This window comes from Heterodontus francisci, chromosome 2 (genome assembly GCF_036365525.1).
Source record: "Heterodontus francisci isolate sHetFra1 chromosome 2, sHetFra1.hap1, whole genome shotgun sequence".
Lineage (NCBI taxonomy): Eukaryota > Metazoa > Chordata > Chondrichthyes > Heterodontiformes > Heterodontidae > Heterodontus > Heterodontus francisci.
In genome coordinates this window covers 223565027-223582221 of record NC_090372.1, presented here as the reverse complement: position 1 = coordinate 223582221, position 17195 = coordinate 223565027, and the positions used below count along the sequence as shown (strand labels likewise).

Sequence of the window (17195 nt, the reverse complement as noted above, 5' to 3'; positions counted from 1 at the left end):
ATGTACTCCAGCCCTGGGACTGGGGCCCTGATGTACTCCAGCCCTGAGACTGGGGCCCTGATGTACTCCAGCCCTGGGACTGGGCCCTGATCTACTCCAGCCCTGGGATTGGAGCCCTGATCTACTCCAGTCCTGGGACTGTGTCCCTGATCCACTCCAGTCCCGGGACTGAGGCCCTGATCTACTCTAGTCCCGGGACCTGGACCCTGATGTACTCCAACCCCGGGACTGGGGCCCTGATGTACTCCAGCCCTGGGACTGGGGCCCTGATGTACTCCAGCCCTGGGACTGGGGCCCTGATGTACTCCAGCCCTGGGACTGGGGCCCTGATGTACTCCAGCCCTGGGACTGGGGCCCTGATGTACTCCAGCCCTGGGACTGGGGCCCTGATGTACTCCAGCCCTGGGACTGGGGCCCTGATGTACTCCAGCCCTGAGACTGGGGCCCTGATGTACTCCAGCCCTGGGACTGGGCCCTGATCTACTCCAGCCCTGGGATTGGAGCCCTGATCTACTCCAGTCCTGGATCTGGGGCCCTGATCTACTCCAGCCCCAATACTGGGGCTCGGATCAACTGCTGTCCTTGGGCTGGCACCCTGATCCACTCCAGTCCCGGGACTGAGGCCCTGATCTACTCTAGTCCCGGGACCTGGACCCTGATGTACTCCAACCACGGGACTGGGGCCCTGATGTACTCCAGCCCTGGGACTGGGGCCCTGATGTACTCCAGCCCTGGGACTGGGGCCCTGATGTACTCCAGCCCTGGGACTGGGGCCCTGATCTACTCCAGTCCTGGGACTGCGGCCCTGATCTACTCCAGTCCTGGGACTGCGGCCCTGATCTACTCCAGTCCTGGGACTGCGGCCCTGATCTACTCCAGTCCTGGGACTGAGGCCCTGATCTTCTCCAGTCCTGGGACTGGAGCCCTAATCTACTCCAGTCCTGGATCTGGGGCCCTGATCTACTCCAGCCCCAATACTGGGGCTCGGATCACTCCAGTTTTTGGGCTGGCACCCTGTTCCACTCCAGTCCCGGGACCGAGGCCCTGATCTACTCTAGTCCTGGGACCTGGACCCTGATCTACTCCAGCCCTGGGACTGGGGCCCTGATGTACTCCAGCCCTGGGACTGGGGCCCTGATGTACTCCAGTCCCGGGACCGAGGCCCTGATCTACTCTAGTCCTGGGACCTGGACCCTGATCTACTCCAAACCCGGGACTGGGGCCCTGATGTACTCCAGCCCTGGGACTGGGGCCCTGATCTACTCCAGCCCTGGGACTGGGGTCCGGATCTACTCCAGTCCCGGGACTTGGGCCCGGATCTACTCCAGTTCCGTGACTGGGGCCCTGATGTACTCCAGCCCTGGGACTGGGGCCCTGATGTACTCCAGCCCTGGGACTGGGGCCCTGATCTACTCCAGCCCTGGGACTGGGGCCCTGATCTACTCCAGCCCTGGGACTGGGGCCCGGATCTACTCCAGTCCCGGGACTGGGGCCCTGATCTACTCCAGCCCTGGGACTGGGGCCCTGATCTACTCCAGTCCCGGGACTTGGGCCCTGATCTACTCCAGTCCCGGGACTTGGGCCCGGATCTACTCCAGTCCTTGGACTGGGGCCCGGATCTACTCCAGTTCCGTGACAGGGGCCCTGATCTACTCTTGTCCCGGGACCTGGACCCTGATCTACTCCAATCCCGGGACTGGGGCCCAGATCTACTCCAGACCTGGGACTGGGGCCCTGATCTACTCCAGCCCTGGGACTGGGGCCCTGATCTACTCCAGCCCTGGGACTGGGGCCCGGATCTACTCCAGTTCCGTGACAGGGGCCCTGATCTACTCTTGTCCCGGGACCTGGACCCTGATCTACTCCAATCCCGGGACTGGGGCCCAGATCTACTCCAGCTCTGGGACTGGGGCGCTGATCTACTGTAGTCCCGTGACTGGGGCCCTGATCTACTCCAATCCCAGGACTGGGGCCCTGATCTACTCCAGCCCTGGGACTGGGGCCCTGATCTACTCCAGTCCCAGGACTGTGGCCCTGATCTACTCCAGCCCTGGGACTGGGGCCCTGATCTACTCCAGCCCCGTGACTGGGGCCCTGATCTACTCCAGCCCCGTGACTCGGGCCCTGATCTACTCCAATCCCAGGACTGGGGCCCTGATCTACTCCAGCCCTGGGACTGGGGCCCTGATCTACTCCAGTCCAGGACTGTGGCCCTGATCTACCCCAGCCCTGGGACTGGGGCTCTGGTCTTCTCTAGTCCTGGGACTGGGGCCCTGGTCTACTCCAGTCCTGGGACTGAGGCCCTGATCTACACCAGCCCCAGGACTGGGGCCCTCAACGACTCCAACCCCGGGACTGGGGCCCGAATCTACTCCACTCCCGGACTGGGGCTCTGATGAACTCCAGCCCTGGGCCTGGAGCCCTCTCAGCCAATAACCACTCCAAACCAGCATGTACCTGACCCAGTTATAATTAAAAATGCAGCCTCGTCTGCTGGTTCTGTGGACTCTGGTGGGGTGGGAGATGGCCTCCTCTCTGCGCCTCTGCTCTTGGCTCCAGCTGGATTTCCAGAGTCAGGAATTACTGTCTGCCCTGGGCTGCTCATCGATTTATTCAGGGGCAAGAGGAAACACTGGCTCTCTGTCACGGTCCTGAGTCACCTGATTGAGGAGGGTAGCCAGTATGCTAAGAATTACGCTGACAACGAATTTAAGATTGTCTGTCGGGCTCGCAATGTGGTGCATGTGCACGTATTGGAAGCTACATATATTAATACACAGGGCCCTGTTCTTTGCAGACGGAAAGAATATGTACAAACAATGCGCCTGTCTCAGCTGAACGAAATAAGTGACAACCATTCGCTAACTGTCAGTCACCATAAACTCGAGGGTACAGTTAAAATCCCCCCCCCAGGATGATGCACTCGCCGCTATCGATCGAGCTCAAGAGAGCGAACATTTCTTCAAAGAAGCGCGCTTGCAACATGCCGGGCCTGGGCGCGTACACGTTCATAAAGTGGAGTGGCACTCTACCCAGGTGAACGGCGATCTTGACCCCCAAGATCTCCGGCTGAAAAGTCAGCGCCAACAAGATAGCCACCCACTAGAAATAGGGGTGAGCTGACTCATGTAGACCCCACCCTGCCACTCCAGGAGCCAGGTGACTTCGTCTCCCAGAACGGTGTGGGTTTCCTGCAGAAAGCTCACCACATTTCTCCCTTCTCCGAGGACTGAGGGATTGTGAAATCTGCCGTGAGACCCCCTGCTGCCGTTGATGTTGAGGCTGGCTATGGTTATCTTCATAGTACTTAAAACCCATCACCAACACCTCACTATGAAAAGGGAGCAGAAGTGCACCTGGCCTTCCACTCCCCCAGCAACCCATTGAGGAACGCATTAAATCGGTGCCTCTCAACCAGTTTCACGCACACGCCCTTGCCTATTTTCTTGATGGACGGACTGAATGATCAGCGCCAGACTCGACCAACGGCCGAGGGCCAGCTGAACTTTATTGCGGCAACCCCTGCATGTCGCAAGGAAATCCTGGAGTTCCGCCGTGGGGATGAGAGGAGACTCGGTGGGAGCCACGAGCGACTCCACCACCTCACTGGTGATGGAATCAAGGTCGTCCTCCTTGCCCCCCCGGGTCGTCACCACCAGCGGCCGACACACCCACCAGACACTGTGGGGTGGATGTCCCGGCCGCGCCAGCTGGTCCCACCTCTGTCACGATCCCACCCCCAGAATTGATGGCGGAGGAGTCCTCTCTGGGTTCTAGAATGGAACTGGAGCCTGTGGACGCCAACGGTTCAGAACCCCTTTCCACCTCCGTCCCCAGGTTAATGAGCGGTCCAGGGGAGCTGGAAGTGCCCGACTCCGCAAATCCAGCCGGAGCCGGGATCAGAGATGGAGAGAGGAGAGACGATGACCCCCCCTGCACCACGAGAGGGGCATCTCCCCGGTCGCCAGGCTTTCTGCCAGGACCCGTGCGCAATCGTCCCCCAGGACGTCCCAGAATGCCCTGAGGAACTCCATGGTCAGCCCGTCCAGCCCCGGGGATTTGCCCCTCGAGAGCTGGTGGAGGGCGCCGGTCAGCTCCGCCAACGTGAGCGGAGCCTCCAATCCTTCGGCGCCCTCTGGGCTGACCTGCAGCAGGTCCTCCCACATAACTCTGCGTGCGTCCTCGCTGGACGGTTCTGGTGAGAACAATGCACTGTAATAAGTATGGACCTGGAGGCCCATTCCCTCCAGATCCATGATCGAGGATCCATTGTTGGCCAGCAGCTCGATGAGTAGCTTACGGACTCCCTGTCATTTTTCCAGCGAGTAGAAGAAGTGTGAGGCGTGGTCCAAATCTTCAAGGATTTGGATCCACGACCTCACGCATGCGTCTCGGGACCCTATGAGCTGCAGGTCCCTCAGCGCGCCCTTCTCTTTGTACGCCTGCCACAGGGTCGGTTCCGCGACGGCATGACTGAGGTGGGACTCCAAGTCGAGCACCTCCCTCTCTAGGTGCCCTATCTCGGCTTCCCGCCTCTTGGTGAACCCCTTCGTGTACTCCTGACAGAAGACGCGGATGTGAGTCTGGCCCACAACCCACCATAGCCTCAAGGAGGGGAAGCCCCCCCCCCCCCGCATCCTTCTCCAGTCGGCCCAGAATCAACGGAACGAGTCCCGTAATCGCTCGTCCTCCAGCAGCCAGTTGTTAAAGTGCCAGTACGCGGACCCCACCCACGTGCGGAATGGAATGAACTCCGCCCTCACCAGGTGGTGATCTGAGCATGGCACCAGCCGCATGGAGGCCGCCGAGACACGGGAGACATACACCTGCGAAAAGTAGTGGCGGTCGATTCGGGACCCTCCTCCTCCAGACCTCCATGTGAAGGAGCTGGAGTCGAGATGGAGATTCCGCCAGATGTCCACCAAGTTAAGGGAACTGATCAGTTCTTGAAAGAAGCATGCTTACAACACACCGGGCCGGGGCGCTTACACGTTCACAAGATGGAGCAGCAGCCACCCAGGTGAACAGCGAGGTGGAGCAAGCGGCCCGGCATGAGCTCCTTGACACCCAAGATCTCCGGCTGAAAAGTCGGGGCCAACAAGATAGCCACCCCACTAGAAATAGGGGTGAGGTGACTCATGTAGACCCCACCCTGCCACTCCAGGAGCCAGGTGACTTCATCTCCCGGAACGGTGTGGGTTTCCTGCAGAAAGCTCACCGCATACCTCCCTTCCCTGAGGACTGAGAGATTGCGAAATCTGCGGTTTGACCCTCTGCTGCTGTTGATGTTGAGGCTGGCTATGGTTATCTTCATGTCAAAAGTACTTTGATCCCATCACCGACACCTTACTGTGTCGAGGGAGCGGGAGTGTACCATGCCTTCCATTCCCCCAGCAACCCTTTGAGGAACGCATTAAACCAGTGTCTCTCAACCAGTTTCAAGCCCGTGCCCTTGCCCACCTTCTTAAGGGCAGCACAGACAGACTGGAGGCACAAAGGAGTCCACTGCCTCACTGGCGGTGGATTCAAGAACAGTCCCTATCCTTCTGCAGGTCGTCACCGCAAGCAGCCGACACACCCACCACACACTGTGGGGCGGACATCCCGGCCACGCCAGCTGGTCCCACCCCCATCAGGATATCACCTCCAGGATTGATGGCGGAGGAGTCCTCTCTGGGTTCATCTACTGGACTAAAGCCTGTGGGCGTCAGCGGTTCAGGACCGTCCTCCACATCCGTCGCCAGGCCAGCGAGTGGCCTAGGGGAGTCGGTCGTTCCTGACTCTGGAAATCCAGCCAGTGTGGGGACCAGAGGCAGAGAGAGGAGGCCATCTCCCTCCCTGCCAGCACCAACACGCCCAGCATTTGGGTCAGGTACATCCTGATAGGGATTGAATTTTGGCTGGGGGTGGGGAGCCGACCCTTTGGGGCCTTGCCCTCCCCTCCAGTTGCTCCCTCAGGAGGGGCCACATGTACAGGGGTCTTCCCCTCTCCTCCATCCTGAGGGGTAGGGAGCTCCTGCTCAGACTTTACAGCCTTGATGGTGATGGTGGCGGGGGCAACCTAGGGGCCTGAATCAGGAGACAGCTCCCCTCCAGCAGATGGCCCTGCACCTCAGGGCCCTGTGTTACTTTTGTGAAAGAGTGCCTTTCATCAGGAGTGCGAGGGGAAAGTGGAGAAAGAGCAGGAAGAGAATATGTTGATAAGAGCTAGATGGGTGGAGGCTCATGTGGAGCACAGTAACATAGACCATAAGAATATAAAAACATAAGAAATAACAGCAGGAGTAGGTCATACAGCCCCTCGAACCTGCTGCACCGTTCAGTAGATCATGGATGATCTGATCTTGGTGTTAACTCCTCTTTCCTGCCTGTTCCACATAACCCTTGACTCCCCTATAGTTTATGAATCTGCCTATCACAGCCATTTGGATAGAATACTCTGTTTCTGTGATATAATGCTGTGAATGAGGAAAAGAGACTATCAATAATTAAGAGAGTGAAAGTGGCTCGCCAGGTAATTGGGGACAAGCCAGCAGGGCAAGCTGAAGCCATTGAGACTCTATCACCAGTAAGGAATCTCCAACAGTCCCACACATGCTTCTTGAAATGATTTTCTTTCTCCAGAAGCATCTTTAACGAAACAGAAAGGGACCCTGTGTCACATTCGTGAGCTGGACGATGTGCTCATGAAGGACGTTGGCAACAAGATCAAGCAAGATGGCAGGTACTGGCTTAAATACCCAATCAGCTGCTTCCAGTGGTTCTAACGCAGTAATAAGCAGAGTGTGTGCTGATCGACTTAGTGTGCAGGGGCCAGAGTGTTCCCATTGAGCCTGCTCTACCAAGACAGTTCTATCGAATCCCAACATTACAACAGTGATTGCTCTGCAAATGCACTTCATTGGCTGTAGAGGGCTTTGGGATATCCTGAGGTTGTAAAAGGTGCTATATAAATGCACGTCATGCTTTTATTAGTTCCCCAACTTCCCAAGTAAGTCTGATCAAATGCCAGTGTTCCCTATTGAACAGCCAATATTGATTGTGTGGCCATAGTCTCCTGGGCCATGAATTTTAAAGTGACTGGTACGGAGCAGGCTTGTTCTGTTTGATTTCTGCAGCATATCTCAAACATGCGTCTAAAATGGAGGAAATCTGCTCGATTGTGACTCTCTGTAAGATCATTGTTCCTTAATGATCAGCACTGATCCCTGTTCCACCTCATTGAGCTTCAACCCTGGTCATTTTCACTTCTGTCAAGAAGGTGTTTGATGCATATAGGGACTATACAAGGATTCAGGATCAGGAATTTATGGAGATTCAGGATTAGGACTATACAGGGATTCAGGGACAGAAAGGTACAGGGATTTTGATCAGGAACCTGCATGGACTCTGAGACAGAAATATACAGGGATTTGGGCACAGGAATAGTCTGGGATTGAAGATTCGGAACATACAAAGATTCAGATTAAGAATATGCAGGGATTTAGGAGTGGGAATGTACACGGAATCAGGGTACAGGAATACACAGGGATTTGGGGACAGGACTATATGTGGATTCAGGATCAGAAATACACAGGGATTCAGGACCAGGAAGGACTTCCCAAAGTGCTTAACAGCCAATTAAATACTTTTGAAATGTAGTTATTGTTGTAATGTAGGAAACACAGCAGCTAATTTACATACAGCAAGATCCCACAAACAGGAATGTGGAAATGACCAGATAATCTGCTCCAGTCATGTTGAATTGAAGGAAATTATTGGCTCCTGGAGAACTGCTCTCATTGAAACAGTACCACGGGATCTTTTACATTTACCTGAAGAAGCAGATGGGGGGTCAAGGTAAGGATTTGGCTGTTGGGGGTAATTGGGAATTGGAGTAGGGGGAGTCGGGTGATTGGGTGTTGCAGTGGGGGTGCCGGTGTTGGAGTGGGGGGAGTCGGGGTGATCGGGTGTTGGAGTGGGGGGAGTCGGGGTGATCGGGTGTTGGAGTGGGGGGAGTCGGGGTGATTGGGTGTTGGAGTGGGGGGAGTCGGGGTGATTGGGTGTTGGAGAAGGGGGAGTCGGGGTGATTGGGTGTTGGAGTGGGGGGAGTCGGGGTGATTGGGTGTTGGAGTGGCTGGGTAGTCGGGGTGATCGAGTGTCGGAGAGGGGGGAGTCGGAGTGATTGGGTGTTGGAGTGGCTGGGTAGTCGGAGTGATCGAGTGTCGGAGAGGGGGGAGTCGGAGTGATTGGGTGTTGGAGTGGGGGGAGTCGGGGTGATCGGGTGTTGGAGTGGGGGGAGTCGGGGTGATCGGGTGTTGGAGTGGGGGGAGTCGGGGTGATTGGGTGTTGGAGTGGGGGGAGTCGGGGTGATTGGGTGTTGGAGAAGGGGGAGTCGGGGTGATTGGGTGTTGGAGTGGGGGGAGTCGGGGTGATTGGGTGTTGGAGTGGCTGGGTAGTCGGGGTGATCGAGTGTCGGAGAGGGGGGAGTCGGAGTGATTGGGTGTTGGAGTGGCTGGGTAGTCGGAGTGATCGAGTGTCGGAGAGGGGGGAGTCGGAGTGATTGGGTGTTGGAGTGGGGGGAGTTGGGGTGATTGGGTGTTGGAGAAGGGGGAGTCGGGGTGATCGGGTGTTGGAGTGGGGGGAGTCGGGGTGATCGGGTGTTGGAGTGGGGGGAGTCGGGGTGATTGGGTGTTGGAGTGGGGGGAGTTGGGGTGATTGGGTGTTGGAGAAGGGGGAGTCGGGGTGATTGGGTGTTGGAGTGGGGGGAGTCGGGGTGATTGGGTGTAGGAGTGGGGGGGGAGTCGGAGTGATTGGGTGTTGGAGTAGCTGGGTAGTCGGGGTGATCGAGTGTCGGAGAGGGGGGAGTCGGAGTGATTGGGTGTTGGAGTGGGGGGAGTCGGAGTGATTGGGTGATGGAGTGGGGGGAGTCGGGGTGATCGGGTGTTGGAATGGGAGGTTCTGTGTTGGAGTGGGGGGAGTCGGAGTGATCGGGTGTTGGAGTGGGGGGTTCTGTGTTGGAGAGGGGGGAGTCGGGGTGATCGGGTGTTGGAGTGGGTGGGAGTCGGGGTGGAGTGGGGGGAGTCGGGGTGATTGGGTGTTGAGTGTGGGGAGTCGGGGTGATTAGGTGTTGGAGTGGGGGGGGGAGTCGGGGTGATCGGGTGTTGGAGTGGGGGCAGTCGGAGTGATTAGGTGTTGGAGTGGGGGGAGTCGGGGTGATTAGGTGGAGGGGGGGAGTCGGGGTGATCGGATGTTGGAGTGGGGGGGAGTCGGGGTGATTAGGTGTTGGAGTGGGGGGAGTCGGGGTGATTGGGTGTTGAGTGTGGGGAGTCGGGGTGATTAGGTGTTGGAGTGGGGGGGAGTCGGGGTGATCGGGTGTTGGAGTGGGGGGAGTCGGAGTGATCGGGTGTTGGAGAAGGGGGAGTCGGAGTGATTGGGTGTTGGAGTGGGGGGAGTCGGAGTGATCGGGTATTGGAGTGGGGGGGAGTTGGGGTGATCGGTTGTTGGAATGGGGGGTTCTGTGTTGGAGAGGGGGGAGTCGGGGTGATCGGATGTTGGAGTGGGGGGTTCTGTGTTGGAGAGGGGGGAGTCGGGGTGATCGGATGTTGGAGTGGGGGGTTCTGTGTTGGAGAGGGGGGAGTCAGGGTGATCATGTGTTGGAGTGTGGGGTTCTGTGTTGGAGAGGGGGGAGTCGGGGTGATCGGGTGCTGGAGTGGGGGGTTCTGTGTTGGAGGGGGGGTGGCAGGGGGATCGGGTGTTGGAGTGGGGCGTTCTGTGTTGGAGGGGGGGTGGCGGGGGGATCGGGTGTTGGAGTGGGGGGTTCTGTGTTGGAGGGGGGGTGGCGGGGGGATCGGGTGTTGGAGTGGGGGGTTCTGTGTTGGAGGGGGGGAGTCGGGGTGATCAGATGTTGGAATGGGGGGTTCTGTGTTGGAGAGGGGGGAGTCGGGATGATCAGGTGTTGGAGTGGGGGGAGTCGGGGGGATCGGGTGTTGGAATGGGGGGTTCGGTGTTGGAGAGGGGGGAGTCAGGGTGATCGGGTGTTGGAGTGGGGGGTTCTGTGTTGGAGAGGGGGGAGTCAGGGTGATCGGGTGTTGGAGTGGGGGGTTCTGTGTTGGAGAGGGGGGAGTCAGGGTGATCGGGTGTTGGAGTGGGGGGTTCTGTGTTGGAGAGGGGGGAGTCGGGGTGATCGGGTGCTGGAGTGGGGGGTTCTGTGTTGGAGGGGGGGTGGCAGGGGGATCGGGTGTTGGAGTGGGGGGTTCTGTGTTGGAGGGGGGGTGGCGGGGGGATCGGGTGTTGGAGTGGGGGGTTCTGTGTTGGAGGGGGGGAGTCGGGGTGATCAGATGTTGGAATGGGGGGTTCTGTGTTGGAGAGGGGGGAGTCGGGATGATCAGGTGTTGGAGTGGGGGGAGTCGGGGGGATCGGGTGTTGGAATGGGGGGTTCGGTGTTGGAGTGGGGGGAGTCAGGGTGATCTGGTGTTGGAGTGGGGGGTTCGGTGTTGGAGAGGGGGGAGTCGGGATGATCAGGTGTTGGAGAGGGGGGAGTCGGGGTGATCGGATGTTGGAGTGGGGGGGTTCGGTGTTGGAGTGGGGGGAGTCAGGGTGATCGGGTGTTGGAGTGGGGGGTTCGGTGTTGGAGAGGGGGGAGTCGGGATGATCAGGTGTTGGAGTGGGGGGAGTCAGGGTGATCGGGTGTTGGAGTGCGGGGTTCTGTGTTGGAGAGGGGGGAGTCGGGGTGATCGGGTGTTGGAGTGGGGGGAGTCGGGGTGATCGGGTGTTGGAGTGGGGGGTTTGGTGTTGGAGAGGGGGGGAGTCGGGGGGATCGGATGTTGGAAGGATGCAGCAGGCCAACCCCGGACTTGTCCTGAGTATTTGGTGGTGGTCCTTCTTCATGAATTGCTGCAGTCCATGTGATGAGGATGATGTAATGTGGGGAGTTCCTGCATTCCTAACCAGCGATGATGAAGGAATGGATGATCTATGTACAAGTCAGGCTGGTGTGTGACTTGAAGGGGAATGTGATTGCTTCTCTTGTTCTTCAAAGTGCAGGAGGTGTCGGGGAATAAGCTGCTGTAAATATATCCTCTGGAAATTGCTACACTTTGCAGGAGGGTATGTTTGCAATCTAGACATGTTGAACCCCTGACTTTAAATCTATCTATTGTAGTGCATGGCATCTTGATTTTCGCACTAATACCCACATTTCTGAAGTATGTTCAGGAGAATTTCCTTGACCAGTATGTTCTCAGTCCAACTAGAACAGAGACATTGCTGGATCTGATGCTGGGGAATGAGGTGGGCCAAGTGGATCAATTGTCTGTCGGGGAACTTGGGTAAGAATGATCATTGTACCATAAAGTTTATATTAGTAATGGAGAAGAGAAAGGAACAATCTAAAGTAGAACTTCTAAACTGGAAGAGGGATAACTTCAATGGGATGAGAGGGGATTCTAGTCGGGATAAAATGGAACCAAAGATGACAGGAAAAACATAATGGAACAATGAGAGCTCTTTAAGGAGGAGATGCTTCAGGTACAGGCTAGGGAAACATAGGGAAACCAAAGACAGGTTTCCTCAGATGGCGAGGGAGATAGAGAATATGATGAAACAAAAAAAATGGTGCCTGATGCATGTTGTAATATTACTTTTTCCTTTGGTATATGAACTTTTGTAAGATTCCTAGGACTCCAAATAATATCCTAAGAATACGTGGGTTTTTATTATAACTTAACTAGAACATATATACACAGCTACTACAGGAGAACATCTACACACATCTTACCCTGTCAGGGTACACCCACAACTCTCTGCACATGTGTGATGTGACATTACTTCCTCCAGCGACCTTCACTTACAGCGTCTTAGGGTGTTCCTCTCTTAAGGTGCTCCCACAACATGCACCGTTTTTCTAGAGATGAAAACAGATGTACAATATGCAATGATGTTGCGGTTCACACTAACTATACATGATTCAAAAAGAAAGTTATCAACAAGGTAAGCAAGTTTAACACTCTCTGAAACAAATAGTCATTTAGTAGTACAGAACTTGAGTATTGCTGAAAACAGAAACATTTTGTCCAAGCTTTTCATCTTTTACTCATCAGGTCAACCACAAGAATACCAATGTAAGAGGAAGCAACAACTTTATACTGTATGAGAAGAGAGTGCTGATTGGTTGGCAAGTGAACTCTGGTAGCGGTGTTGCCATGGAGAATGCACCAGTTTATGGTGACTGACAGTTAACTGTCAAGCTTCATTTGAAATTTAAACCAGGCAGCTTGACTCTGATTGGTCAAGGCATTGCCATGAGGAATGAATGGCCATCACTTATTTTGTTTAGCTGAAACAGGTGCAATGTGTATACATTGTACACCCTCGCAACATTTAAGAAGTATTTAGATGAGCACTTGAAATGCCATAGCATACAAGGCTATGGTCCAAGTGCTGGAAAATGGGATTAGAATAGTTAGGTGCTTGATGGCCGGCACAGACACGATGGGCCGAAGGGCCTGTTTCTGTACTGTATAACTCTATGACATGTTATTTCTGTCTGCAAAGAACAGAGCCCTGTGTACTAATATTTGTAGCTTCCAATACATGCAAATATGTCACACTGCAAGCCCTAATCTTAAATTGGTTGTCAGCATAATTCTTAGCACACTGGGGATTATTTAACAAATGTTGCCCAATCACGGAATCACATTTAATGTTGGACAATGTTTTGAGTTTTGCAAGCAAGGGCTGGTTGGGTATGGCCTGTACCTTGCCCATTGCGAACTGCAGAAGGGGCATTATGTTTGATACGATCCGCCAGTCTTTGAGATGTACGGCCTAGCATCACACAGGCATTGAAATTCTTATATCACGTTACTCATTTGTGTGATAGGCAGGACGTCATTTTGGCTTTAAGGCAGCATCCTGTTAGTGGTGAACACCACATTTGTTGCTATTACATAGTAGCAGCGTGTTGCTGCTTCCCCCGACATTGGTATTCTTGTGGATTGTCCTGATGAGTACAAGACGAAAAGCTTCGACAACATGTCTCTATTTTCAGCAATTCTCTGTAAAACATAGAGGAAGTTGCTTATGTGTCCTGATCTTGTTATCGTAAACCTCTTCCCAGAGCTAAACTTGTCTTGACGACTACTCTGAGACTCTGGTGACTCGGAAGTCTGATTAGCATGTTCTTCCTCTGTGCTTGTAGCCTCTGTACATTCATCTTCATACTTTGTCTTTGAATGTGTCTGCAATGTCACACGGTCGTCACATGTAATGTTGTCGTACAGCTCTCTGAGTTGACTTCAGTTCCATCTGTGAATCGTACCATTGGGTGTCTGGACCTCATACAATCTGGGCTGGTCACATATCCTAGCAACCTCTGCAGGATACCAAGTTCCTGATGCATGACTGAGGACTCTGACCTTCTGTCCTATCACAATTGAGCTAATTCTGCTCCTGCTTTCCTGTCATATAATATCTTCTTGCCTTGTTTAGAAAGAAGTCTTTACTATTCTTTACTGTGAAAAATTTAGAGAGATGTTGACTGGGCAGGATAGTTCTTACCTGCTTTCCAAACATCAACTCTGCAGGCGACAGTAAGCAATGGAGTAGCTCAGAGGTGCAGCATTGCAGCCTTGAGATCTTGTCCCGTCTGCCTGCAATTCAAAATTAGCTCTTTGATTGTGCGCAGTATGCGTTCAGCCATGTTGTTGGACTTTGGATAATGTGGCTATGATGTCACGTGACAGACTCCCCACCTGGCACATATGTCTTGGAATGGTCTTCCTGCATATTGCGACCGATTATCAGAGATAATTTCTTCTGGCACGCCAAATAGGGTGAAGAGAGCACGGACCGTATCAGCAACCACTGCACTTGACATATCTCATAACTGCCTGATGATCGGACACTTGGTGAAGTAATCCTTAACAAGGAGGAAATCATCACCTTGAATGTGAAATAAATCTGTGCCAATCTTCACCCATGGATGTGAAGGTGTTTCATGTTGGATCAAGGGTTACTTCTGTTGATTGGGCTGACAGCTTTGACATCCTCACAGGATTTCACCACCATCTCAATATCACTGTTGATTACTGATCAGTAGACCGTCTCCCTAGCAAGGCATTTAATGTGTTCTATTCCTAAATGGCCTTGATGCAGTTGGGCTCGAATATCAGAACACAGAACCTCAGGTATCAGGATTTGTTTCTCTTTGAAAATCACCCCTTGTGATAAACAGAGCTTGTCATGATACAGCCAAGAACAGCCAGGAACAGCGTAGACGTTTGATTACTTCCGGTATGGTGTCAGGTCATCCTTCCACAATCACCTTCTAGAACAACGATAGGGTAGGGTCACGTGCTGTCTCCTCTCTTAGTTGCTCACAATTGTGGGGTCCAGAATTCATGACGTAGGTCTCAAGACATCTTCAATCTCAGTATCCACGCTGTGGACATGCAAATCTAGCAAAACATCTGCATCTTTATTCAGGTTAGGCAACCTGCTCAGGGTGTCCGACGTGACCATTTTGCTGCCCGGTTTATATCGGATGCCACAATCATAGACCTAGATCTTCACCAAAGCTTCTGCAACTGCAGAGGAGCACTCGTAAGGGGTTTGTGCCATATATTTTCAAGTGGCTTGTGGTCAGTCTCCATGGTAAAATGTTTTCCAAACAAGTAGGTGTGAAACTTAGTGATGCCAAAAACCAAAGCTAAGGTTTCACTTTCAATGTTCGAGTAATTAGATTGGGTTTGCGACAAACTCTTCGACACAAAGGCAATTGACTTTCCTTCCTGCATGATGCAGGCACCTAATCCCTTCTGGGATGCGTCAACCTCGAGTGTTGTCTCTTTGGTTGGGTTGTAATACTGTAGCACACTGTCTTGACAGAGCTAACTTTAAAGACTCAAACACCTGCTGGTGATCTTCTGACCACAAGTAAGGGGATATATTTACGCAGCAGTTCCCTAAGTACTGCTGCTGACTCTGAAATTGAAGATGTATGGAGGCAAAAAGTTGAACAGCCCTGGACACTGTTGTAGGTCTTCCTAGTCCTGGGCAGTTGGCATGGCTCTGACACCTTCGATCTTATCTGGGCCTGGGCGTATTCCTGTGGCAGAATATATTGTCATGCGGGCCCCCACCTGCCAAGAATGAGGCACATTAATTTCACCACGTGGACATTAAACTTCAAATTGTTGCTGAGAAGAAGAGAAGGCCTAGTACAAGGAATTGCCAGGCCCCTGGCCGGAAGGACATTTTTACATATTAGCAGACGGCATTGGAACAAAGGAGCTATCGCCTGCTCCCATGCAATACACAGAAGAGACCTGGTCAAACCAGTCAGTCATGTGACCTGCTGGCCAACTTAGGGAGTTTTAAATTGGAGAAACAGTGTTTGAAAATAGAAAGCTCTTTGCTCCTGAATAAGAAAAGACCTCTCCTGGCTGGCTCGTCGCAGCCTCTCCTGTCTGCTCCCATCTCTCCCTCACCCGCTTCGGAATCCAGTGAAGACACATGAACCCCAAGAGAGAAAAGTCTCCGACTGTGAACAAGGTTTAAGAAGAATACTGGGCCCCAATGAAAAGCAAGAATTACCTACAAACAAGAACTCTGTAGTGAGCTTGAAGAACTGTAACAAACTCTTCAGATATTGCCTCAAACCTGTCTATTTTATTTTTTCTTCTGTTCTTTTCTGTCTCTATCTGCATGTGTGTATCACATATGCATGCCAGCATGGGCGCGTCGTGTATCTGTAGGTGTTAACCGAATTAGAGTTTAAGTAAGTTTTAATAAATTTCACTTTCCTTCTTTAAACCTAAGAAAGCCTGTTTGTGCTCATTTCTTTGCCTTATAATTGGAAAGTGGTGAACAAGGATTCACCAAGGGGGAGCTCAAAACATTGTGTTTAAAATTAAACCCTGTTACAGTAAACCCAGGCGAAGGCTGAGAGGGAACCCTTTCCTGAGAGGGACCTTTCTCACCCGGTCGTAACAATATCGACCCAAAGACATTGATGTGCCCACCGCTGACCTGGCACTTTTTGCTGTTAAACACAAGGCCCTCACAACGAGCAGCCAGCATTAGCAAATGCACGTTTCCATTATGCTGTCTTGGTCTGCCCATCACCACAATATTTCTGGTTGTACAGATACAACCCAGATCATTTTCCATTATCCTGCCCACAGATTGTTAGAAAATGTCCAGGCTGGTGCACAGACCAAACAGTAACCGTCTGAAACAGTATCTCTTTCTAAAAGTTGTGACTAGCTGGGACTTCTTGGCTAAATGGACAGACCAATAGCCATGCTTTGCATCAAGCTTTGAAAAATACTTAGCATCAGTCAACTTAGGATTCAGCTCCTCAGGGTTGGGATTTTGTCTGGGCATCTCTTGAGGGCTAAATTCAGTCGTCACGGGTAAAAGCAAATCCTGAGATTGCGATCTTTCTTCAACACCCAGGTAATGGAGCTGCACCAATCAGAATGCTGGTACACTTGGCGGATGACTCCATTGAGCTCCATCTCATCCAGCTCCACTTTAAGCTTCTCTTGAATCTGCCCCTGTACTTCCTTGGTGCTTCAACAGAAGGAACTGCATCCTTCCTCACGTTCAATATGGCATCAGCCTCGAAATCGCCGATTGTATCAAACTTGTCTGGGTAAAGTAGTTTCAGGTCTCTAACCGATTCAGTGCACTCTGTTGCAACCTTCCATACCTTTCAGTGGAGTGCTGACCTCATGTATTGTGACAATTTGTAAATCTTGGCATACTGGAGGTGCTGTGACAGCTGGTCCAGTTGTGCCTACATTTTTGGAAGCCATTCCAAGCTCCCAAAGCTGCACTGCAAGGTTATCATTCTAGTGCACTTGATTGGAGAACTATTGTAGGTCAGCCGAGCCGTGGTGAGTCGTACCGTAGATTCCCATTTCTTTAACTACATGTCTTTCAGTATATGGATGGGCAGTTGCTCCCTTGTTGATTTTTACTCTGAGCTTATGTTTTCCACTCTTCAGTGGACATATAATCCTGATCATGGCAAATCCTCAGATTGCATAATAGCATTGACATGTTGATCCTAGTTAACTATGTGAAATGCTTGATCACTGTTCGCACGAGTACATTCTTCACCTGTATCCTCCTGACAACCTGTCTCTCTGCTGACTTAATTTATCTGGTTGGGCTTTTGTTGTGTGTCGGCATATCTTTTGTTGCAT

At 52.9% G+C, this 17195-nt stretch overlaps 1 protein-coding gene across 1 annotated transcript in view; it reads left to right on the top strand.

The window, feature by feature from the left end:
• LOC137381269 (IQ motif and ankyrin repeat domain-containing protein 1-like) overlaps nt 1-17195 on the top strand; it is a 312943-nt gene that overhangs the window by 278641 nt on the left and 17107 nt on the right. Inside the window, exon 13 of the mRNA XM_068053609.1 lies at nt 6625-6724. Coding sequence (XP_067909710.1) covers nt 6625-6724 — 100 coding nt within the window. The remainder of the gene's footprint in view (nt 1-6624; nt 6725-17195) is intronic.